The sequence below is a fragment of the Micromesistius poutassou genome, assembly GCF_964030765.1.
Source record: "Micromesistius poutassou genome assembly, chromosome: 5".
NCBI lineage: Eukaryota > Metazoa > Chordata > Actinopteri > Gadiformes > Gadidae > Micromesistius > Micromesistius poutassou.
In genome coordinates, this window is record NC_140275.1 from 14,961,912 (window position 1) to 14,988,702 (window position 26,791).

A 26,791-nucleotide genomic window follows, 5' to 3' on the forward strand; every position below is an offset into this window, starting at 1 on the left:
TGTGACAGCATTGATTTGTTCGGAAAAGACCCTGCTGCTGTTAAAGGACGACAACAAGAGAAGTTTGGCCATCGCCACAGACCCCCGAGTCCACCAGTCCTCTCCCTTCAGCACTCCTGCCTCCGCTTAGCTGCTGTCTTCGACTTCATCTTCGTCGTATTCCTCCTCTTCGTCGTTGTCTTTGTCATCTTCATCGTCAACGGGGTCATCATCAGCACCACTGTCTGCCATCGCCGCCGTCGCCGTCGTCGTCAAACAAGGACGCAACAGGTGTCCGATGAATCTTCGGATCCTTCTGTTGTTATGGCAACCGAGTGTGCCCTGTCCCAGTGTTCACCAGAGGGGTCAGCTCAGTGTCTGACGGCGGCTCTAACCAGGCCTCGGGGTTGGGTCTTTGTGCTCAGCGTGCGCACCGCGGTCACGGGCCCCACCGGGTGCAGTGGTGCATCATGGGTGGGCTCTGATGGTACCAATTATATGGACTCACTGGGATGGGAGGAATGTCCCGCAGCGCCTTGCATCAGCTCTATGCTCTGCTCGGAAACCGCTGCCTCTACCGTCGACTCCAAACACGTGACTCAGCGGCTGCTAGTTAGCGAGGCTTGCTTTCCACTGAACACGGTGTGGCATTGTTCCGTCCAGTCTGGTGCAATCAACGGTGTTCTAGGGATTGGATTTTTTCCCATATGTTCTCTTGAAGGGAACCCGATATAATGGTGGATGTGATTTTGCGATGGCGGATTGGTTGAAAGTTAGCAATTTAATAGCCTTGGTTCAACGTAACAGGATGAGGTTGACATTGAGCCAATCTGAATATGTAACTGAATTGATAGAAGCCACGCGCCACACGCACGCACGCACGCACGCACGCACACACAAACACACACAGGTAATCCTTGTTGGTTGTGCAGAGTGAATGAAGGGTGTTGACTTGTGGTGTTGACAGAGCACGAGGTTTCTGTCTCATTGAGAATGAAAGACCGTAACAATGTCTTGGACATGTTTGGCCATTCTGTGGGATTCAAACACACGCACTTCATGCACGCACACACGCACAGCATGATCACGGTTGCACGCCCTCTCCGGGAAGGATAGCAGAGCTGTGGGAATGCTGCCATGGAATCGGTTCCTGACAGCCTTACTGGCAGTCCCGTCCGCCGCGGTGCTGACTCTCCCTCGGCATCCACGCATCTGTTGGAATAAACCTGCACGCATGTTTCCGAGAAAATCGTCCTATTTGTCAACCACGTTCCATGGTGGGGAGGGAGAAGCCCTACACACGGCGATGCACAGGGCATCTCCGTGTCTCTTCCGATAATCTTCTGGCTGTTCTGCTATAAAAGGCTAAACCGGTATTCATCCGCTGCTGACCCTCAAACAGGATCGTACGCACCATTACACACAGACCTTCTTCCACGACCCCTGCCTGATATCCAGAGGGCTCCAGCACCCTCCCCCCCTTCTCGGAGTCATCAGAGGAGGATGAGGATGATGAGGCTGCGAAGGTAGAGGAGGGGGGAGGGAGGGAATAGAGAAGGTGGAGGAGGAAGGGGAGGTGGAGGATGAGGAAAAAGGATGCGAGAGGGGGAGGATGTTTCCCTGTTACTTGCCGTTAGCGGCTAATCAGGCCATTAGTCACACTGCTTTAACTTTATCTTAAGTGGAGAGAACTGATTGAAATAGCCTGGCATTTCATGCGTGTGTGCGTTTGTGCGTGCCTGTGTGAGAGTGGCTCTCTCAGAGGTGGATGAGTGAGGCTTCCGAACAAGCAGAAGTGACACCCCAACCATCTCTCTGGGGTTTAGGTAATCCGTGTGACATGTGACCTTTCGGGAGGCGGGAGTGGGTCGTAGGTCAGTCCTGATGCTACCGCGGTCCGCAGCCTGCCTGTCGGCCCGCATGATACAACAACAGCAGCACGCACGCACGCACACACACACACGCGCAGTTTGAGATGGCGACTCAAAATCGAGTATCAAGTATTGTATAATGATTCCATTACCACCTGTGACATGCTACATGTCATCTCCTCTCTTTAACCCACTGCCCTGTGCCTCCTCACTGTCCTCTCCTTAAATGCCCCAAAAGCCCATCAAAATATATAAAAAATAGATTAATCTGGATATGGTCAAAAGAACATACTAATAAGATCAGAAAATGTGATTGGATCACAGTCATGTGCAACCTTTCAGAAAAAGTCTTAACTTGCATAAGACAAACAAAAATATCAATATTAATATCATTGTTAATTTATATATATTTCGATCTGTTTTTGTTTTCTAAAGAGAAAGTATTCCTTCAGCATTGTGTTGCTGTTGCTGTGGTTTTGGAAGGTTAGACTCTGAATCAATTTACATGCGATTGGATTGTTAAAGGATGCAGGAAGGTGAATGTGTTTGTTTTGGTCAAGTGCTCTTCACAGCTGGCCCCAGGGGCACAGGACTCAGACATTTAAGTGTGTGTGTGTGTGTGGGTGTGTGTGTGTGTGTGTGTGTGTGTGAGAAGAGAGTGAGAGCCTACATAAGTCCACAAGTGCTTTGTTCCACAGAATTGCCCGCAGAGCTATCTTTGTCTGCCAGGACTTGGAGAGACGAAGGGGCAGGCGGTAATACACTTGAATCTGAATCTGGCCCACGAGCAACAAAAGCCTTTGACTCTGTTCAATCTGCCCCTGGAGCCTCAAGAGAGGGGGATAACACCAAGTGGAGGTGTTAAGGAAATATGAAGACGATGAATTGCATAAGTGTCAGCCCTATAGATAAATGCACACTGTGCCCATTTTCGACATATTTTTTTGGAGGAATAAAGAATATTTTTTGTCGTTAGCAAAATCCTGCGGTAATTGGCTATTCTAAACAGTTTTAGGCTCAGGCGAGAGAGTTGTCTTTTGTGCAGTTTTCCTAACTGGCTCCGTCGCTGGCCCCGGGCCCTGTGGGCCCCGGCCTGGCAGCTCCACACGAGGCTGAGGCATTTGTCTGCCTGTGGTAGCCGCACAAACGGACACTTGTTTATTCAGATTCACAATTTGGACTCTTCCACTCCGGTTGTCTCGGTTCCATTCAATTACACGTGATCAAAGACCAGAGATGATTAATTTGTCATTAACGGGCACACTTACGTCTCCTTTGAGGATTATTGAATTGCATTTCATAGAGAGGATATTTTCTGTTGGTCAAAACCCTGTGTGATTTGAAGGCTCTTACAATATTTCATTGTTTAATGCTTGGTTACTCATTACTCTGCTGGAAAATGCTAATAGGATGCAAAAGCAACCCAGTAGGATCACGATGAGCTGGTTTATCTAATAAATCCCCGAGAAGAAAAATGGATTATGTACCAAGCGTCTCTGCTGTTGTTGGTGTAAGTGTTGACTCTCTCTCTCTCTCTCTCTCTCTCTCTCTCTCTCTCTCTCTCTCTCTCTCTCTCTCTCTCTCTCAGGTGAAGTCTCTCACCCTGTTTGTGACCCACTACCCTCCTCTGTGTGAGTTGGAGCGGAAGCACCCGGAGCACGTCGCCAACTACCACATGGCCTTCCTGCTCAACGAGCCCCGCGCCGAGGCCCCCGCCCAGGGTGTGTGTGTGTTGTGTGTTCTGGTGTGCGCTAGTCTGCGCTAGTGTGGGACAGCGCCATCTTTTTTCGAAAAGATCTCGTTGCTATCTCATTATCTATAGCATTATCAAGCAGTAGGCAATACTTATGTCGATTAATGTAGTCGAAATGGTCAAAGTACTCCTCACTCTCCAGCAGCTGTCTGTAGACGAATGTTCTGCACTATGACGGAGTCGGGGGCGGAGTCAAAGATGTTTCATCCCGCCTACTGAAAAATGACCAATCAGGGCTAGTTTTGTAGCTACCAATCAGGGACATTCTCTGCAAAGTCAAGCGCCTGTTGTCTTGTTGTCTTTCTGACTATGGTTCTGATTGTACATTATGTGGTGGGAGGGGCTCAGGCCCATTACATTTATAATGCAGTTGTTTTAATATGGGTGTCATACCGTCACTTAATTAGGTGTGTGTGTGTGTGTGTGTGTGTGTGTGTGTGTGTGTGTGTGTGTGTGTGTGTGTGTGTGTGTGTGTGTGTGTGTGTGTGTGTGTGTGCCATTAGATGATGACGTTCAGCCAGAGTTCATCACCTTCCTCTACCAGCTGACCGAGGGAGCCGCAGGGCGGAGCTACGGACTAAATGTGGCTCGATTGGCTAATATCCCAGAGACTATACTTCACACGGCTGCCAAGAAGGCCCGTGAGCTGGAGGCCACCGTCAACAGCCGAAGGTAAACAGACGCAAGAGACACACACGCACACACACACATGCGCACACAAGCAAACATGCACAAAAATACATACAGTTATACACACGTTCAAACCCTCTTTATAACACTCCATGCACTAAATTTTTGCATAAACCCCAAGCACATAACTCAACCAGCCAGAGTCAACACCCCCCCCCCCCGGAACACAACTGAATCTGTACCACAGAACCCATCATCTAAATGAGTGTGGTGGTGTGGAGGAAATCCAACTGCTGGGAAGTGCAGTCGGAGAGGGGAAATGATCACACTGGGGCACACTTGATTTCAGTGTTGCGTGGACACTTCTGAACCAGACAACACGTCAAGGGTTCCTTGAAACTCCACCCCGCTTACTGCTTAGTGGAGCAGCGTGACCTGAGAAAAACGGCTCAACTCCATCATAGCGGGCTGTCACCACACGCCGTTGATCACACTGCTGAGGCTTCACGTTGGGGAAATTGAGCCCAGGTGAATGGCAACGTGAGGATGTCGCCTAGGTGATGTACGTCACTGATTGTGACTCACCGGAAGACGATGAGTGTCCATCTTACTGTCTCCCGCGTACTCGCTGGCTACCTTGTGCAGACGTCACGAAGCAGTGATGGATTCAAACCATTTCGATCTCGGGGTGCAGCGTGTGCGTGTGTGTGTGTGTGGACCACTGATCCACTGCCTGTAGATTCAATATTAACCAATTGTATTGCTGCCCTGATCATGCTGACCATGGTGTCTCTCCCAGGGGTCTCTAGAAGTGTGTATTTTAGGTTAATGATCTGTGTATAGTTACAGTGCTTGGTCCTTGGGATTCAAGCCATTTTCCACTGACGTGTTAATGATGGATGGAGGGTGGGCTGGGAGAATATTAAGTAATATTAACAAATGTTGGGTGAACGATCTATAACTAACCTACTGGGAGATGTTTAGCCTGGAGCTGTGTGTCGAATGACTGATTAAGGAAGCACAGGGGTTTAACCTCAGATTCCGGAAGGGAAGGCAGCTCAAAACCGTCCTGGTCCTCATACTTAGTCATCATCAAAGAAGCACACTCAAGTTTCTCGCTCTCTCGCTCGCTCTCTCGTACCAGACAGCCCTGCTGAGAGTTGATTACGGCTTTCCGTCTTCCTCGGTAATCCCTACAATATGAAATATCTGTCACACACGTGCGCAAACACACACACACTACACACACTCTTGAGGAATCTTTCATGTCCATCATCCTAATCCTGTTCATATGAAATGTTTGCCCTTTGACAGAAAGGGAGGTAGGGAGAGGGGGAGAGAGGTATAGAAGCGTGTCTGGACTAATAGGATACATTGACTGAAGAGGTGTTATTTTTTTGTGACTCCGTACCCCCCCCCCCCCCCCCCTCCCTCCTCCCGTCCGTCTCTCGTAGGAAGAAGAAGAGCGTTCTTCCAGATCTTTGGAGGATCACGGACAGAGAAACGCTGAGGAACTGGACGGAGACAAACTCTCTGTCGCTGAACTGTTGAAATACTTGAACGCTGACACTGAGCCACACGACGCACATGTCTGAAGTGGCACGTTGCTACACCAGATTTATAAGATTAGTCATTGAAACAAAGTGAGATTGCTCAGTGTCTGTCTAGAAGTGACTGGAATCAAGTCTTCTCCTTTTGTTCTCCTGTCCGTTGTGTGTTGGATTCAGGAAGGATGGAATCTAGTGTGTGTGTGTGTGTGTGTGTGTGTGTGTGTGTGTGTGTGAGAGAGACTGTTCATTACTTATGTAAAATGATCCATCACATGTGCAGGTGTTCTCACTTGATAATGTTCCGTTTGTGGTTTATTAACATTTACAGGCAGTTGTGTCAAATAAATAAAAAGCAAAGCAAAACATGTTGTATTTTTTTTAATTCCTCACCATGCCAGATGTGAACAATGTATGTGCTCCTTCACAATGAGAGACCATAAAGAGTTCACAATGCAGCTTTGTTTGTTCTGTTCGAGCACAATTGAACGACGAACTCATCTGCGTCGAGGAATTAAATCCCTCTATTCCGCTCGTTCAAACAAGCAATCACCCAACAAACTCATGCTCCGCCTTTCATTCCTCCGACTCCCAACAGGGCCCAACCTCCGAGATCTGCAGGCATCACTAGAGAGACGGAGAGAGAGAGGGCGAGGGAGAGAGAAAGAGCGAGAGTTAACCGGTGTCAAAGCCGATTACAGCTTAGCACGTCTGTGATGCGGTCACTGTCTGTCCAATCGAGGGATCTCCCGCCTATGAACAAGTCGCATTTTGTCCCTCGTGCTCTTTCCCCTTAATTATTTGTCCCAGTTGTTTTTGTTTGCATCTCCAAACGTTTAGCACGGTAACATGGACAACAGGACGCATTGGACTCGCAAGCGGACCGTGCTAGTATGAGTTTCCCTGCAGAAGCGCGTCCACAGGCGGACCAACTTTTCCGTTGGCCACGGGGGCTAAACCAAAGCGGAAAGTTTGCACGCGTCGGCGCGAACATGAGTTTAGCGTGAAGACTACATCTCCGTTTTTTTTTGTTGAGTAAACCGTTGGGAAGGAAGGAGGAACAAAAATGCAGAAAAGTGTCCGATACAACGAAGGACACGCGCTGTTTCTGTCGCTCCTGGCGCGCAAGGAGGGAACCAAGCGCGGCTACCTGAGCAAGAAGACCGCGGAGAACAGCCGCTGGCACGACAAGTTTTTCGCGCTTTACCAAAATGTGTTGTTTTACTTTGAGAACGAGCAGAGCGCACGCCCCTCCGGGATTTACCTGTTGGAGGGATGCACCTGCGAGCGCGCTCCAGCCCCGAAGATGTCCACGGCAGGGAAGGAGCCCCTGGATAAACAGGTGAGGGGGCGTTGACACCCAGCCACGGAGAACAACGCGTCTCTGTTGGGCTTGTTTGATCAGTCGATATAACTTTATATAGTTTCAAGGATCTACATCAAATATTTATATTTAGAGAGAGACATGTAAAAAAGTATACTGGCCAGCAAATGAAAATTGATACCGATATGGTTTTATTAGTCAATACATATTCATCCTCATCTGGATGTCTTATTTAACAGAGGTTAACCCTGAATGAATTTTAATTATATGTCTTACAATACGCTGGAGGCAGTAAAGCAACGGCAACCGCAGCGCTCAACAACAAGAGATGGAGCAGCATCTGCGCAGCATCGTCAACCCAGCGAGTTGGCTTTGATTTCATAGGTTCATCATCTCGTTGCTAGGAAACGTCAAACACATATTCCTATGCATTTGGTGGCCGTTACTGGGTGTGCTGTTCCTCAGACGCAAAGCCTGGGTAGTGAGCTATACAGATGTACCCCCCGGGCCCGCCCTCCCCATACACACATACATACAAACACACATACAAACACACAACACTTTAATTATGTGGGTTTGAAAAGTACATTAATATTCACTCTATATTTGAACTATGTGCTCCCCCATTGATGTTAGTATACACACAGACCTTTTCCATCGTTTTAATTCATTTTCATTGCAAGGTTGGAGATATTGAGCATTGAATTCATCGCATCATTCGATATATTCTACATCCTTCAGATTCACCATCGATTTTACCAAGGCCGTTCTGCTAGACGAGAGCCAACGTGGAACCAGGCTCAATCTGTGGTCCTGCCCGCACCACATAAGAAAATAAACACTTCTGGATTTATTTAGTCTGTTAATATAGCCAGCTGTATACAATGGAATAATGTATAAACCTTCAAACACAGCCTCACTGAATTAAATCCCCAAACACACAAGCCATTTGTTTAGAGCATTTACATCTGATCTGATCTTGTGGTTTCACTCAACATTTTTAAAACCATTTTCTGAATGTCAGACGTCTTTGTGGTTTGGATTATAGGCTAAGCATTGATTAATCAATGCACATGGATGAATAGTATTTCTAATGCTATCCACATGCTACATGACTTACTGTTGCCAAGATACAATCAGCTGTGTTTCTGGGTAGCCTGCATGGTGCTTTGGGGCTTGGCTCGTCTCTCGCTCTCTCTCTCTCTCTCTCGCTCTCTCTTGCGCTCTCTCTCTCGCGCTCTCTCTCTGGCTCTCGCTCTCACCCTGGCTCTTGCTCTCCCTCTCTTTCATCCCTCTCTCGCTGTCACTTTTTTCCCCTCTCTATCTCTCTCTCTCTCTCTTTAACTCTCTCTGTTTTCATTGAAGTTGTATTTAATCTGCTCTCTCAACCGTGTTCTGCCATGTCAGCGAGCCGCCCATGCACCCTGCACTCTGCCGACCTGGAGTCCTCTCACTGTGCTGCTGAGCTGTGTGGGGGAAGAAGGGGGGGGGGGGGGAGAGCTGTGTCCCACTCTGCCCCCATCCACCTCTGTGGCTCCTATCTGCGGCTCCCCTCACGACCCAGTCTGCCAGCAACCAGCACTTACACCCCCCCACACGTGAAACCCGGACACACTAACACACCGACACACTAACACACCCCCACGTGAAACCCGGACACACTAACACACCGACACACTAACACACCCCCACGTGAAACCCGGACACACTAACACACCGACACGCTAACCCGCGCTCACATGAAGTCCGGACAAACAAACACAATGCCACGCTAGCACACCCCCACATGCAGCCCCGGACACACTAACACACCCCCACATGAATCCCGGGTGCACCCACACACAGAACACAGACAAACTCTCACCAACTCATTTGCTCCTACGTCTCCCTCTCACATTTTATCTCTCACATGCACTTTATCTAGATGTCTCTCTCTCTCTCTCTCTCTCTCTCTCTCTCTCTCTCTCTCTCTCTCTCTCTCTCTCTCTCACTCTCTCTCGCTCCCTCTCCCACACACACCCACCCACCCCTTATGGAACTGGTTTCCACAGTGAAGTGGAAGTAGTCTTTGTGTGAAGACCTTGTCAGAGGACTCTATGAGTTTAGTGTAGTGTAGAGTTCAGAAATGGGTTTTATATGTTTGTGTCAGTGCATGAATTTCATGCACCGTGGGGTGACTTCACAAGTACTGTAGCGTGCAGGGTTCATCAGTGCCTGTCCAGACCCAATCGGACAGGCACAGGCCAACAGACCGCTTCAGGGTTCGCACCTGTGACCTTTTGGTTGCAGAAACATCCGTTCTCATAAAGCAAAAATCTCCCAGATGCGTGTTGTGGACCAGCGGGCATAAAGCCTCTGTGAGGAGAGGTATGAAAACGCTCAAGAACCAGGGTCCTGTTTCAAGAGGCTGGATTTCTAGATTAACCGGATATGTTAAGTCAGAATTCAGGAAATGACAGAATTTTCAGTTTCAGATATGAAAGATTAGACTACTCTCAGTTCAGTTACCATGGCAACTCATGCTGTGAGCCTAACCTGGAGCTAACCTGGTACATAGCAGGTTAGCTCCAAGATAACTCCGCCCACGACCTCAGTGGCTACTCCTTTCTATCGTCTCATTGGTTTAGATGATTCCACCGAACAACCTTATATGGTTATACCCCAAACTCTTGTATTCCAAGCACTTTTCTTGCTTGTTAGTATTTGACCTTAACCATCAACTTGACGCAATGTGTCTAAATTATACTAGGCCTAATGGGCCATTTCCATATACACCATTAATTCAAATGTTAACCTATGCCTACAGTAGGCTATAGCAGGGATTTAAGTGAAAGTTCTGAACAATGACACAGTGGCTTCTCCCTTTTGTCAGAGTAGTGCAGGGCGTTCCTTGCACACTGCACACCAAGCGGCGGGGTCCATCAGTACCGTAGCTGAGCCTGGGGGTCTAGCAGTACCCTAGCTGAGCCGCGGGGGTCTGTCAGTACCGTAGCTGAGCCCCGGGCTCCAGAGGCCACTTTCCATTGGCGGTGCAGAGCCAAACCATGCCACGCCAAAATGCGTTTCCATCACCAGTTTAACCACGCCGAGCTGTGCCAAGTCGCTCCCCGTCATGGACCATCTCCAGAGTGGGGCCAAAGTGTGTTTTCCGATGTATCACCCGATGTAGATCAGTCTACCAGCCTGCCCGGTGGACTGTAACAACTGGGCGGATTATCTGTCCATCACACCTCTAGGTGGGGCAGGGCATATTTTGAAATGGCTCGTAGTGGCAAATCACACCCTCCTCTGCTGGTAAAATACAGGCCCTTTAAACATATCCTAATATGCTACTTCAACAAAGGCCACAGGAAGTGTCTGTGGTCTGTCGAGTAACATATTTAATGTACATTATCGACACGTTGTTTCATGGATCGGTTTGGAACACGGCCGTCCATGCCTTGATGATGGTGGGATTTATATCAACGTTGACATCCATTGATGGTGAGACGAGCTAAATGACACAAGCATCGCTGTGGAGACAGGAACAGACATGTGAGGAGGGACGTTCAGAACGACGTTAAACACAAGTTCACACCAGCGAGATAAAAGGGCCACTTGTTAACAGCTGCTGGTCTCATTAGTCACGCCGAAGATGCAGGCTGGGCCGGGGTGATGTCGCACACTGGAAGTGTTATGCAGGACTTCCTGTTGCTTGTGCGCTCACCCGCTCCATAGGCTAATTGTCTCTCATTAGGACACTCCTACAAGTCCAAATACTTCTCTCGTTAAAAAAAAAGCCATTTCCCGCTATTGCTCGTGGTAATTGGCAGCCTCAAGATGTTGATCCTGCTCATATTGTCTGCAATACACAACACACAACACACCAACACACACACAAGCACGCGCACACACACACACACACACACACACACACACACTCTAAAGCGTTAGATTTTTCCATTTGGTTTTATTTCATGTTTCAAGGGCCATTGTGTATTCTTAATGTCAAACACAAATTATATATCTGACACTTGTATTGCAGTTGAGGAAAGCAGTTATACTAAAAATGTGTCCGTAAAAGAAATAAGCATAATTTAATTGCTTAACAAATAACCCCCAACAACATCCATATATATGCATGAATAGTCGTTTTGAATCAAATGACCATGCTATTATGGGTGGATCGATTACAATTATCTTCTAGGAGCAGTTTTGTAAATCGATCGAAATTAGAAAACAAACTGCTCCCTGCTAAGCTCTATTTGGCATGGCTAGATGTGCTTCAGGGCATGTCACTGAGCAGGTATTGACTGGGAGTAACAATACACACACACACACACACACATGGACACACACACACACACACACACACACACACACACACAATCAGGGACACACACACACAATCAGGGACACACACACACACACACACACACACAATCAGGGACACACACACACACACACATGGACACACGCACACACACACACACACACACACAATCAGGGACACACACACACACACACACACAGGGGCAGACACACACACACACACACACACACACAGATGCATACACAGAGACAGCTCCACCTCAACTGTTAATTGACACCACGTGGTTCTGCCTGCTGGCTGGTGTTTGGAGACAGGCCCTCGGTGACAGATGCTCCAGGGCCAGCTAGCCTCCTTCACTCCCCACTGCTGTGCTGTCACTGTTGATATTGTTGCTCCTGTTGCCATCCATTATAGATGCACCCGCTGTCAAGAGCTACAGGTGTACCGATAAGGGGCACTGGCATCTGGACACACACACACACACACACACAGGGACGCGTTTCACATCGAGTGCTGATTGAAATGTTGTTTTGTATTAAGTTGTAATGGTATTATATTGCATGTTAAAAACAAAGGGGATAAGTGGGCAGTATGTTTCATGGTTCTGAAGAGCATCATTCATACGATTGATGCTGCGGCATTGTATTCCTTTGTCACCACCAGTGCTACAACTCTCGGTCCATGGCTTATGGTCCGGGGTTCCTGGCTTTGCATCTCTGCCTCTGTATTGCATTAGGGAGGCAGTGTTCTCTGCAGAAGCCTGTGGAGGATGTAAAGGATGTGGATGCACACTCATACATGTGCATCCACATACACGCATACATGTTACCCACATGTATGCGCCATTACAATATCCCTGTAACAGGGTAATGACAAGAGAAAGAACTGTGTGATAAGCAATGTAACACCCTGCAACAGCATATATATGTACATAAGTCGTGCCACCAGTGACATGCGGTTCCACACCGTTATATTACATATTAAGTAGATGCTGTTCTAACATTGCTTATTACACAGTTGGGTTGGGTGATAACACTTCAACATGACACTGTAATGTTACGTGAAACCTGCCTTTCGTGTGTGTGTGTGAGGCAGAGAAACAAGACCGGGATCTCTTAAGCACTGTGGGTGAACGGTGGAGGAGAGGAGAGGAGCAAAGGATTAATCTCTTTATAAACACGCAGGTAATCCCTGATCAAAGCAAGACGCACGGATACAGCAAGGTCCTTTTTGGGCATTTTGTGTACGTGTGCGCGTGTGTGTGTTAATGACGTGTGTGGATGGATTCAAGCGGGCTAGTGTGTGTGTTAGTGAGCGTGTGCCTGCGCTAGTGTTGTGTGAATGTTCTTCAACGCACGCGCGCGTGTGTGTGTGTGTGTGTGTGTGTGTGTGTGTGTGCATTCTAGTGTGAGTCGGGGTGTGAACGTGTGTGTTGTGCGGAGGAAACGGCAGCATCGGGAGCACTGTAAAAGGCAGCAGGGTGTGAGATGTTGACTCAGTAATTGCCACATTAGATGGCACGTCATTAGCCAAAATCAGGGGTGAGCATGAGACACAGAGGGTCTCTGCAGTCACAACCGTCCTCGGTGTCTCTCTGCTGTTTTAGATTCTGAAACACCAAAGCAACTCTTTTTTTTTTTTTTTCTCATCTCGGTGGTTTTTGCATAATTCTCCTCACTAGAATATGCTCATCGTTTTTATTTTCGTTGTCTATCGTCTTAAGGCTTATTAATGTCTGAATACTCGGATCAGTCCCTCTGGGCGTTGTGCGTACGACACTGTGGGCCGATGACAGCTTGTTTGAGCAAGTTTGTTCATTATGCGGTTTTGGTTCAACCGTGGAACTTGCATTAGCAGTGCACACATATAATGATTCCTAATGCTTCCTAATTGTTTCCCAATGTGCATGACTCCCTTCAAAATGTCACCCTGAAGTGTTGCTCATTTACCAAGCTATTAGACACTATGTCATACGAAGATCTTCCCTTCTTCCGAGTACAGGGTTGGAGAATAACAAACAACAAGTGGAATTTCTGTGAATTTCTCTGCTGCCATATGGCCACGTGTCGTTTTGTGAGGGTGCTATTTTTTCTCTCTGATTGTCTCCCTTGACGTTTAGCATAAGTACTCATGCACACGTACACACCCATACGTACGCACGCACACATCCACGTGGGCTCACTCGCATGCACACATACACACAAACACACACACACACACACACACACATACACCCACACACGCATCCGTGCATGCTCACATGCAGCTGGCGATCTTCATGTTTCTGTAATGCTTATCGTCACCCTTCACCAACCAGGAACATTACACAGAGAGACACAAATTACACAGCAGATCTCAGCCACAGTCGCCGCTTAGATGATTTCCCCTCGGGTTAATGACCTTCTCCCCTTCCCCTCATCGGCAACATGGTATTAAATGAGACAATGAGACACGCTGGAGACAAATGACTGTCTCCTCCAGATGCTCTCGTGTCAGACCCACGTGGGGATGAAGAATAGCACAGAAGCCAAACATATTGGTTTGCATCGGATGCAGTTCTCCAAAGAGACGGTAAATTACAGTAAATCCAGATATATGTCTTAGTAGAGGGTGGGGCATCTTGCTCAGGGATACATACAGGTAAACATGCACACTGGGAATTCAAACCCAGAACCAGTCCAATACCTCAACCCCCCCCCCCCCACACATTACAGCAACTGAGGGCAAAGAGGGCATTTCAATTTTTTTTAGATATATTTATTTTTCCAATTCTGCGTCAGCGCCAAACTGCTAACCATGGTGATGTGACGCGTGTTGCACAGCCCAACACACCACGACGGAATCAAAGCACGGACAAAGCGTACAGAACAGAACGCAGAGTGGACCGGAGAGGGACACCATGTGTGGACCTGTAGAAATGCTCGAGGATGTTGAAACCCTTCCATCTGATTTGTGCGTCAGTCCGGACAATTTAAAACGAAGAGCCGTGTGCTCTCCGTCAGCCCGGTCCTTGATCATGTGTGGTCCTTCGGAGTGATGCACTCACCTCTCCTCCATTCGGACAATGCATGCCATTTGCGTGTCTGTGGAATCCCAGCCGTAATCCACCCATGGAATTATGCTATTCCCACGGCCACCATTTTGATTTGCATGTGTGGAAATATCTGCCAATCATATTTCTGTGAAATGCATAGCCATGTTTATTTGAAAATGCATAGACATTGTGTGTGTGTGTGTGTGTGTGTGTGTGTGTGTGTGTGTGCTTGTGTGTGCTTGTGTTGCCTCTATTATGTTTCTGCCTTGCTACAGGATAGGAAAACATGTTTTCCTGTCACTTTGTCAATATAAATATTTCAATTTATTGTTTTTTCGATGTCTGGGGATGTGAAGATTTACAATAGGATGATGATAAAAAGAATCTCCTCATTCTTTCTTTCATCAATCTCCCCTGTCTGTCTCTCTTTTCATCTCACTCAATCTCGCTATATCCTCCCTCTTCTCTCCATCAGCCCTCTCTCTCGCTGCCTTGTCTAGATTTTCTTTAAATTAAACTCCTCACGGTGAACGTAAGACCCTGGGGTGATTGAGGCTACATCTGAGCTGATCTGAGGAGTCAGTCATTTGTCCTGATAATACTATAGACTAGTAACAGCTGGAGATACCTTTAAATCCCACTTAGATCAGTATAGTCCTCCAGCAAGCACCATTTCAAGACACAGTGCAAAAGAAGTATATACTGCAGCATATTTATTTAGGCTTAAAACACTGCAATGTGGTAATATAGAAATCTGCAACGTATTGAAAAATAGAACAATGGATTGTATTTAGGCTGAAAACATTGCAATATTTGAACATATGTATGTATTGAAACAGAGAACACTGCAATGTATCCAAGCATTGGAGGTTGCATGTGTTGGATTAGAGTGTTAATGTAAGGCTCTTCTTTAATCTCCTGTAGCCACTCTCCTTGTCACAGCCGTGGAAGTAAAATGGATAAATGAACGGTGAAAACAGTTAGGGATGGAAATGAGAAAACTTAAACAGACCACAGGCACCAGCAATTGTGGTTGCCATGGAAATGTTATCTTGTTGGGTAGTGGCGCGATTTAGAAATATGCACTCTGTTAAGAAATGTTATGTAACAGCTCTCTCTCTCTCTCTCTCTCTCTCTCTCTCTCTCTCTCTTTTCATCTGTCTCTCTTTTCAACTCTCTCTATCTCCCTCTGTCTTGCTTTTTTTATTTCTTTCTCACTCTCTCGCTCGCTCGCTCCTTCTGTCAAAGATTATTAGAGCACAAATCATAGTAGGGGCAATTCAAACCTGCCTATCCATGAATTGAAATGACAGATGCAAAAAACAAAAAAACAAAGCTGCATTGCATAGTTGAAAGCGGTGGGAAGGGCTTGACCCAACCGTCACTGGTGTAGGGCCATCGACCCTACACCAGTGATGGTTGGGGCAAGCCCGCCCCCTCCCATCCCTCACCCATGTCCCCCTGCACCCCCAGGGCGCATGTCTCCCTCCCTGGCTCTCTCTCTTGTTCACTGAGCCCTTACTACAAGGGACACAGGAGGAGATGGAATGCAATGTATGGAGAGGGTTGGGGGGGAGGGGGAGGGGGAGGGGGAGGGGGGTCTGGTTGGGTTCGACAACAAGAGGACAAGGGTAGCAGAGTGGGAGGATAGGTGAAGTGCACTGAGAGAGGAGAGAGAGAGAGGGAGGGAGAGAGAGAGAGAGAAAGAAGGGGCCGAGTGCGGAGGGAAGAGGTGGGTGGATGAAGAGAGTGGAGGGGAGAAAGTCCATGGCAGCATGCAGTCTTCTCTGTTTTCCCCGACTAAGAATAGCAGCTCTTTGGCTAACCCAGTGCCCCAGGACATGACCGGTGGAATAGAAGCCTCACTCGCTTCAAATGCTGGCCTGTTGTGCTGTGTGAGTGTGTGTTTGTGCGGCAACTGCGTGCATGGATGCATATCCATGCAGCCCCCTCGTGAAGGTGTGTTTTGTGTGTGTGTGTGTGTGTGTGTGTGTGTGTGTGTGTGTGTGTGTGTCCATTCCCCTGTACAATGGTTTGAGTGTGTTTGTTTTGGTGGCCACTCTCCTGTACAATGGCGTGTGTGTGTGTGTGTGTGTGGTTGTGTGTGTGTGTGTGTGTGTGTGTGTGTATGTGTGTGTCTACTGGCACCTAGTGTGTGGAAGTAGGTTAAAGGATGACAGAGACACGTGTAATTTAAAAATAAAACCAAACAAAGGGACAAAGGGGGCTGTGGTCAGGTCGCTGGGCAGGGTAGGGGGGTTAATTGAAAGTGATAATAACAGGCTTGTAAAGGACGAGGAAGAACGATAAGACTGAATGCCATATCTCTCTGAGAAAATCATTCTTTTATCTGCGTGGAGCTGCCCACCCTTCTATTTCTACACCATCTCTCTCTCTATGCCCCCACCACACAAACCTCCTCCTCCTCCCATACACACCCACCCACTCGCTTTCTCTCTCTCTCTCCCTCTCTCGCTCTCTCTCTCTCTTTCTCTCTCTTTCTCTCTCTCTCTCTCTCGCTCTCTCTCTCGCTCTCTCTCTCTCGCTCTCTCTCTCCCTCTCTCTCTCTCTCTCTCTTTCTCTCTCTCTCTCTCTCTCTCTCTCTCTCTCTCTCTCCCTCTCTGTTGTCTATTCTCTGCGCTTCTCTTTTATGTAATGGGCAACCTTGGAAACTTTATGTAATGCATTTTGCTGAAATAATGAAATGAATCAAAATAAAATCAAAAAGTAATTTGTATAATGGCTACTTAATATATATATACAATTCAAAAACCAATCAACAGCAGCAGCAGGTTACATTGATATGCAGCTTGCATACATGGAAATCAGAAATGGTAATTTTAAAGTGATGTACAGAATGACAAACCTATGCACATACTATAGACCTTCCCGTTTAATCTGTCTCTCATGCCGGGGGGGACAGATATTATCGATCTCTTTTTGTCAACATGATCACAACATTATCCATTTGCTTGGTGTGGATACGATGAGTTGCATTGATGTTAGGGTAAAGATGGTATTATTATTATTATTATTATTTCTGTACTGGTAATGATCGACAGATCCCCTAATCTCACTTGGATAAGACCTGATCTGTCGATTCATGACCCGATCAGGTAACACACCTGACCTGTGCCCCGGTGAACCATGGTAACGTAATGAACTTCTTCTTCCACTGTCTCCTCCCAGCATTACTTCCTCATCGTGTTCGGACATGACGGACAGAAGCCCCTGGAGCTGCGGATGGAGGAGGAGAGCGAGTGCGATGAATGGGTGGAGGCCATCCAGCAGGCCAGGTAAGGGTGGAGGAGGAGGAGGAGGAGAGAGGGGGTGAGGAATGGGTGGAAAACAGGTAGGATGGAGGAGGAGGAGGAGAGAGGGGGTGAGGAATGGGTGAAGGACAGGTAGGATGGAGGAGGAGGAGGAGAGAGGGGGTGAGGAATGGGTGGAGGACAGGTAGGATGGAGGAGGAGGAGGAGGAGAGAGGGGGTGAGGAATGGGTGGAGGACAGGTAGGATGGAGGAGGAGGAGAGAGGGGGAGATGAATGGGTGGAAGCCGTCCAGAAGGCCTGGTAGGAGGCCTGCTTCCAATTTTTGGTGGAAACGGAGTGAATGATGGAGTGGATGATGGAGTGGATGATGGAGTGGATGATGGAGTTTGAAGCAGAACTGAAGCAGAACTCTATTATAAACAACTCAAGCGTGACGGTTCCCCATCTATGTATCTGCAACTGCACTGAAAGTCGCTTTGGGCAAAAGAGACTCCTTAATTAGTTTTGGCTAAGCTTGAATTTCAGCGAGTATAGCTAGTGCTCTGCCATGGAATAGCCATGGAGATGTTGTTTATTTTAAAATACCCCATGCTTAACTCATTTGATACATTTCATTACTGCAGATGTTCAATTCATTTTGTCCAGAAAACGTAAGGAACCCACGTAACAACCTGGTGTTTATTTGATGTTTTTTTAAATCAAGAAACAGTACCCTATGCCCACTATATTACTAAGACGTTTGTCATTTGTAGAAGTCATTTCTTGTCATATTTCCGAAAACTGCTATAACCTGGGAAAGTGTAACAGGCCGGTTGTAATCCTTTAAATTTTGACCATGAATTACTTTGAGTAAATTGTGTGTGTTATAATAACATACTGCATCTAAATGTCCCTTAGTTCCAGCACGTGGCTGTGTTTGCTGCTCACACTTTAAATGAGTATCCTTTAAATTTGGACCATGAATTACTTTGAGTAAATTGTGTGTTATAATAACATACTGCATCTGGTCACAGTAGTATGACCAGCAAACACAGCCGCGTGCTGGAACTAAAGGGACATTTAGATGCAGTATGTTAATTTACTCAAAGTAATTCATGGTCCAAATTTAAAGGATACTACACAACCTGAATCAATTGTGAATTGATGTTCTGTGCATTCTGTGCACAAGCAATATACCTCCCTTAAAGTGGAAGTGCTTAGGCCGTTCTTTCAATGAATCGATTGTAAACCGGACAAAAGTGTGTTTCTGTTTTCCATGCGAGGGAGTTTTCAGTGTCTAGCCTGACGTACTGGTTTTGTTTTCAGTTATTCTGACATAATAATTGAGCGTGAGGTGCTGATGCAGAAGTACATCCACCTGGTTCAGATTGTAGAGACTGAGAAGGTGGCGGCCAATCAGCTTCGCACACAACTGGAGGACCAGGACACTGAGATCGAGAGGCTGAAATCAGAGGTACTGACACACACTCACGAACACACACACACACACACACACACACACACACACACACACACACACCCAACACACACACACACACACACACAGCCCTTTATAATTGTATGCATATATAGCCACTTGTTGTGCTTGCTCCTTCCTCTCTCTCTCTCTCTCTCTCTCTCTCTCTCTCTCTCTGTGTGGGGGGTATGGTTGGCGGGCTGTGTATTCTTGTACGCCGTGACCACACCACACTCTGCTGTGCTACCCGCCGCGTGATACAACGTGCGTACACACACACACACACACACACACACACACACACGTACACATACACGCATGTGTGCGCTCACAGGCCTGATGTATGCACTCTGATGATTACATTAACTAAACATACATCAATACTAGATACATGTCCAGACACACTCACACACATACACAGACGCATTGTCATATCCAAACTAACACGCACTCAATGTCACCGTTAATAGAAATGAGATTAGTTTAACATAATCCTTTCTGACACACGGATACACACACACACACACACACACACAAATTGACACACGTAACAAGGTTATGTTAATTAGATGCAGAGGGGTAAACAATAAGGGAATCTTACTACAATATCTTCCAACAGCAAACAAGATTTACAATCTGGAGAAGGACAAGAGAAGGATAAGATGTTTAGTGTGTAATACATATTGTGTGTATGTGTGTGCGTGCTCACAAATGTTTGTATATGGCTGGCCCTGCGAAAGTGGGATTTGATTCTGCATAGTTTATGCAGATATCATATGTGTGTAGGTGTTTATATGATTACAAAGAGTGTCTTTGCATCTGTGCGCAGGTCTGTGAGTCTGTTTGTGTGTGCGTGCACATCGGTGTGTGTCAATGTCTGTGTGTGTGTGTGTGTGTGTGTATGTGTGTGCGTGTGTGTGTGTATTCTTGTGTCTGTGTCTGTCTATGCATGTGTGTGTGTGTGTGTGTGTGTGTGTGGGGGGGGGGGCTGTGTGTCATTTAGTGGTTCCAGAAGGAGTCATTGGTGTGACTGCAGAATGGCTGCCCACCCTCATAGCGGGCGTGGACGCCTGTGTTCATCAGATCTCCTCTCCCTGCTCCTCTCTGCTAGTCCCCAACACGCACGTCTGTAAGGCATTGGACTGGAAGCAATACTGGAAGCTGTGTGGGTGACTAAGTGCCTGATCACATGAACGTGATCTGTCATGGCTGCTCTAAAGGACACCGTTCTGATAGGTAGAAGGCTATAATCTTCCCCATTGACAGACTTAACTGGTAAATATGAGTCCCAGCACTCTCGCATTAGGGTCAAGTATCTTAATTGGTCTTCTCTCACGGATGAATGGAGACTCTTCCTCTGCGCCAGTGCCATTATAGCCTCTTCGTTCATTCATTTCAAAGAAGCATTTTCCCTGCACCATGATTCATGTGTGTTTACAGAAAACAATGGCTGCATTTTCTCCAATGAGGGCAACCCGTTGAACCCTCATAGTTTTGTTGTTTTTTGGTGCCCCCCCAAACCAGAGTTCTAGCCATGCTCCTATGGGAGACGGTAAACACAATAAAACACTGGAAAGCCATTCCCAGTGTCAGGGCGTCTAAATGCTGGTGCGATCCAGGCTGAGCAGCTGTTTGGCGCCAGGGTGAGAAGGAAGCCTGATTATATCATGTCTGCTCTCCTTCCGTTTTGAATCTCGAACTACGACTTTGTCCGCGTTTTGCTTGGATAAACTACTTTTACTAGCCCTTTCTGTCTGTAGAAATCCCACTAATGGATTGGACAGTGTTCCTTGTTTAGGCTAGAACCAGCTGTGTGTGAGAACGGGGTGGATAGGATGAGGATGAGGAACGGAGAGGATGGGGTCTGCAGTGGGGAGATAATGAGCCAATAGACTTTTAGCATTTAGACACATCTGCCTAACGAGTTCCCTCATGAATGAAGGATGACGTCTTGCATTATCACAGTGTTTCTGTGTTCATTTGTGTTTATCTGTGTGTGTGTGTGTGTGTTTGTGCGTGTGTGTGCGTGTGTGTGTGTGTGTGTGTGTGTGTGTGTATGTGTAAATAAACCTCACAATCGTTGTGTGTGTGATGTGTATGGGAGTTTCTCTGTGCAAGTGTATATGTGTTTGTGTGTGTATATGTGTTTGAGTCCGTTTTTCACGTTAGTTAGTACAACTAAAATCCTTTTACAGTTTATGTGGAATTCAGTTGTTTTTGTTCCATCAACAAATGCAAATGTACCATACAATCATGAATAAACCAACACAAGCGCTCCTTGAGTATCGGTATCAGGGACATTTTATTGGACGTATAATGAGACATTCAGGAATTGGTCTCAGTTATGGTGCATCCATTTTACAATACAGTTACCAAACAACATAAGAAGAAGATCACTAAAACTGCAATGATACATCACACGGCTGACTTCCACATTTTAGTTGTCTCTTTTGTTGTATGGTCACGCGGCTAAAGGCTATGCTAGCTATCGATAACTGGGATAGTGATACAGGGCTGCAGACATAAATGGCAACTTGGGTCTTCTTCTGTGGTGGTCCTGTAATGGTCTGACTTCAATGGTAAAATACACAGATCACGTGCATAATTAAGCTTTATTCAAAAGGCAGACTCAAACGCTTGTCTTTATTCGCTGGTTTAATGTTTTTTTTATTTTGTTTATTGGTGCCATTCAACATTTAGAATTAGCCATGATTTACTTCCCCTGTTTCAAGGAAATTTAATTATTTATACATGAAAAACAAATTCCATCTCTTACCTAGCTGGCCAAGGCAAGTTAGACAAAATGTTAATCTCAATCCGAGGTGACTGAAATGATACAGTTTATCTGTGTTAATTAGCCACACACACAGAAATTGGTTTAAAATGATTGAGTTTTTTGTAATTAACTAAACATCCCTCTGGCTATTTCAATTAAATGCTGATTCTAATTAAATTAAATACAACTGAAATGATGGCAACAATTAAAACGAAAATACAGATACCCTTTTGCAGCCACCATTCTTTCTGTCTCACTCTCTCTCTTTCTGTCTGTCTCTCTTTCTGCCTGTGTCTTCTCGTGATTCAATTCCTCTCATATCTAATATCATTAAAACAGATGAATATACATCTCTTTATCAAATGATCCCTGTAGCTAAACTCAGATGCTCTGTTGTTTTTATTGACAGATTATCGCTCTTAACAAGACCAAGGAGAGAATGCGGCCCTACCACGTCCACCAAGAAGAAGAGGACCCAGATATTAAGAAGATCAAAAAGGTAACATATTGCTGTGTGTGTGTGTGCGTTTTGTGTCTGTGTGTGTGTCTTTGTGTAAAAGTGTCTCGATGTGTGTGCGTCTGTAGGTTTCAGGGATTTGATGTTGATACCTGCAGGCTGGGATGTGAGACGCGTACAGCAGCCGATCTCCATATCCCAGTGCTGTCGGTGTTATTGTTATTGTGTTGTGTTTGAGACTCTGTTGTTTTTCCACGTGTCCTGGGACACTGACGTGCATGTACACTCACGTGCATACATGTAAACATCGTGGTCTATGCATGTAGAGGGATTCCCTGGGTCTTGGGTTTCTGCCCTTCTGCTCTTCTGGGCTTCTTGCTTCATGGCGTTCTGGGCTTCTTATGTGGAGCTACAGGGGGCTGGTTCCACCACCGGGGTACTGCACAAGCCAGAGTCTGGAAGGTGAATCCGTTCCACTCGGTGGAGGCTGTGCCAGACACCCGTCATTAAGCCCCTTCAGGGGTCCACTAATGACCACATGCTCTTATCTGCAAAGGCATCCTGAATGGCAATCTCAAAGATAAATCCGACATGGTATTAGTTTCAGATTCAGATGATTTTATTAATCCAGAGGGAAATGTTTATTATTTTATTCAACAAATGAATTAGAATAAACAAACATTTTTATTATAAATATTTGGTGTATTGTTATTGTTATTATTATTATTATGAGTAGAAGTAGTAGTACTAGTGGTAGTAGTTTTGTTAATATAATTCCATGCATGCACAGTGTGTTTTTGTGTGTGTGTGTGCATGCACGTGCGTGCATGCGTACGCTTCCTGACCGAATCTCTACCACCTACATTCATAACGCATCGCTATATCCATCGTCGATGCTTCCAGGTGCAGAGTTTCATGCGGGGCTGGCTGTGTCGGAGGAAGTGGAAGATCATCGTGCAGGACTACATCTGCTCCCCGCACGCAGAGAGCATGAGGAAACGGAACCAGATTGTCTTCAACATGGTGGAGGCCGAGACAGAGTACGTCCACCTGCCCTCAGCCCACACGCTGCCAGTGGTCCTCAAACCGCTTTTACTCATGTCCCCCTCCAGGCGCGTGTTCTCCAGTGGTCCGACCACAGGACCCTCAGGTGTTGTTAGTCATTAAGTCACTGACGTAATAATGACGTACAAATACTGCAGTCATCAGCAATGTCTTCATGCATTGTTAAAAACATTGAGCGAAAAAAATGCAACAGCAGTTCGGGATGAACTTGTTGAAATAGTAAGCCATTCAAACATGAATTAACATTGGACACCTTCACTGCAACCACCAGTTGAGAACCACTTCTCTATTCTATGTTCAGCCAAATGCCCCTTTCACAAGCGCAAAACTGAACAAACGGGGATCAGTGAGCAACATGTGACTTGTGCTTCACTTATCATTAATGTTATTCATTGGAAATGTTAACCAAACATGTATGTTAATGTTCCGATTTTCTTCTTCTGCTTCGTGTCGGGGTCCTCCATCACCCTGTTTGGGTTTATTTTGAGTGAATGACTGTCTCACTGTGTGTTCACACCAAACGCCACATTTGTCGCCTGGTCGCGGTGTCACCTCACACTACGTCATGCCTTACTTTAAGGTTTTCGGTACCGTTCTCTTCCGTCTGTGCCACTACCTGCTGTTTAAAGTGTTAGCCCGCATGCTCTAAACAAAGGAACAAGACAAAGAGATAAGAGTTTGACTGATGATTATGCACCTGAAATGCATCATCGTAGCTTCTAAGGGAGCTGCTACTACGCAGAATAAACCAAATGTTTTTTCTTGTTGTTCGCTAGTGCTTCAGTCTAAACGTTGCCTTTATCTCAACATTCCCCTATGAGCACTTCCTCCCCCTCCACTCACCCCCCCCCCCCCCCCCGCCCCCCCACCCTCTGCCCAATTAATATTGTTCCCCCAAGAAACGGCCTGCATTTACTGTTGTTATCGCTGATTATAATGGCCGCTACGCAACACAAGGTTTGTATCCCTCCACGGCAGAGAAAACACAGCACCCATGACTCATGTTCCTTGTACGCTTGTCTCATTAAATACGGGGGGGGGGGGGTGGAAAGGTAAATCGAGGACGAATCAAGGCTGAGGAAGTGCACTGTCCATGAGCTCCCAGCAGAGAGTAACCACTAAAGACAGCAGAATGGAATGAATGGAATGAATCACTCTTTAGACGAACCCACTTCTCTGACGTTGGAGGAGACGCAGTTGGGTTTGAACTGCAGATGTTGCACAATGCTACGTGTGACGCCGGGCACGCCGGGAGCTGATTGGAGGGTTTTGATTTGAATTGGCAGGTACGTGCACCAGCTGTACATCCTGGTCAACTTCTTCCTCAGGCCCCTGAGGATGGCTGCCAGCTCAAAGAAACCCTCCATTAACCACGATGACGTCAGCAGCATTTTCCTGAACAGGTGTGGTGGTGCACATCATGAGTGGAGGCAGCTTCTCTCTCTCTCTCTCTCTGTCTCTCTCTCAACAAATTGGAAAAAGATACATGTTTCCAATTCACACAATTAGGGGTCTCTCTCTCTCTACACATTTTCAACATTTCTCTCTCTCTCTCTCTTTGTGTCTCTGTGTGTTTGTGTGTAGGTTACACAACACACATGTAATCCTCATTTTTGAATTTTTGAAAGAGCTTTTCAGTGATCACGTGCCAGATAGATTAAAGGAAAAAGATGTCATGGTTTTCAAAACACATCCTGCCTTTTGTTGCTGTGTGTTTGATTCGCTGTTTGTTGTATCCTCAGTGAAACCATCATGTTTCTACATGAAATTTTCCACCAAGGATTAAAAGCTCGGATAGCCAACTGGCCGACTCTGGTTTTGGGTAAGACACACACACACACACACACACACACACACACACACACACACACACACACACACACACACACACACACACACACACACACACACACACACACCTCCTACACACACAGACCACACTAAGCCACATATATATATATATATATATATATTGTTTTAAAGGACCATCTCTCTACGGACATAAAAAATCCCATCATTTACCTCAGTCAAACAATCAGCCTCCTCCATGGATTCCTGTCACCTAGGAGACAGACTCCTGGATAGACAGAGAGCCTGAATGATATGCATGGCTCTGTCCCCACAGCCCTGGTTACCTCACCCAGCGCTCTGTCCTATTCTACCAGCGGCTGACGTGGTTTCACACACTAGGGATGTGTTTAAGAACTGCCATTCAAACTGAAGGATTTATTTGGGAGTACATAATGTGCATGTACTGAAATGTGGGAACTCATGAATTATGAAATGAAAAAAAATCTTCAATCATACCAACCACATATTTATACCATATACGTATACAATGCATTTCATGCAGAGAATGAATGGCGTTACGTACGTAAAGGATAACGTATTGAACGCCGGTCATTATCGGGAAAATAAGCTCCGACAGGGAGAACCGGACACCGACGTGAAGCGGAGGGGTCTTGCTTCACCCTGAAGGGGCTTATTTTCGATAATGACCGGCGCCGTTCTATACATTATCCCGCTTATTACACGGCTACTTGCCAAAACGAAAGAATAACTTTACACAGTGTGTCTTTTTACAATTCATTTGTTACCAGCATTCGTAGTGTTGATCAGCAGAGAAATTGTCTGCCAAAGATGTTGACGTCGCTTAGCAACCAAATACGCTGGGGTTGATAAGTTACCAGACTACTTGCGGAGTGATACGAAAGACGGCAAAAAATCCATTTTCCTTGACAACGGTCATTATATGCTTAGCAACGGTCATTATCGAAAAATAATTGACTGCCGGAAGCCTGTGCCTTTGTGTGTGTTTGGGTTTGTGTGTGTCTGAATGTGTACACATGCCTGTGCGTGTGTGCCTGTCCCTGTGTGTGTGTGTGTGTGTGCCTGTCCCTGTGTGTGTGCGTATGTATGTGTGTGTGTGTGTGTGTGTGTGTGGGTGTGCACGTGCCTGTGTGTGTGTGTGTGCATGACCACACCTCTCTCTATCCACAGCGGACCTGTTTGACATCCTGCTGCCCATGCTGAACATCTACCAGGAGTTTGTCCGGAACCACCAGTACAGCCTGCAGGTGTTGGCCAACTGCAAGCAGAACAGAGACTTTGACAAGCTGCTGAAGCAGTATGAGGCCAACGGGGCCTGCGAGGGCCGCATGCTGGAGACCTTCCTCACCTACCCCATGTTCCAGGTACACACACACACACACACACACACACACACACACACACACACACACACACACACACACACACACACACACACACACACATGGCCCGTGAGCGGCTGGATGATGGCAAAGAAAAGTTGAA

The 26,791-nt window shown here is 46.4% G+C and overlaps 2 protein-coding genes across 2 annotated transcripts in view; both read left to right on the forward strand.

The window, feature by feature from the left end:
* The window catches only part of msh3 (mutS homolog 3 (E. coli)), a 31,184-nt gene extending 25,044 nt beyond the window's left edge, over positions 1-6,140 (forward strand). Inside the window, exons 22-24 of the mRNA XM_084468119.1 lie at positions 3,439-3,571; positions 4,107-4,275; positions 5,688-6,140. Of these exons, the coding sequence (XP_084324245.1) occupies positions 3,439-3,571; positions 4,107-4,275; positions 5,688-5,784 (399 nt within the window). The 3' untranslated portion in view covers positions 5,785-6,140. The remainder of the gene's footprint in view (positions 1-3,438; positions 3,572-4,106; positions 4,276-5,687) is intronic.
* Positions 6,141-6,846: 706 nt separating this feature from the next.
* Positions 6,847-26,791, forward strand: part of rasgrf2b (Ras protein-specific guanine nucleotide-releasing factor 2b) — a gene marked incomplete at both ends in the record, with an annotated part of 37,317 nt that continues 17,372 nt past the window's right edge. Inside the window, 8 exon segments of the mRNA XM_084468183.1 lie at positions 6,847-7,122; positions 17,640-17,746; positions 19,028-19,175; positions 22,364-22,453; positions 23,315-23,451; positions 24,763-24,879; positions 25,219-25,298; positions 26,477-26,670. Coding sequence (XP_084324309.1) covers positions 6,847-7,122; positions 17,640-17,746; positions 19,028-19,175; positions 22,364-22,453; positions 23,315-23,451; positions 24,763-24,879; positions 25,219-25,298; positions 26,477-26,670 — 1,149 coding nt within the window.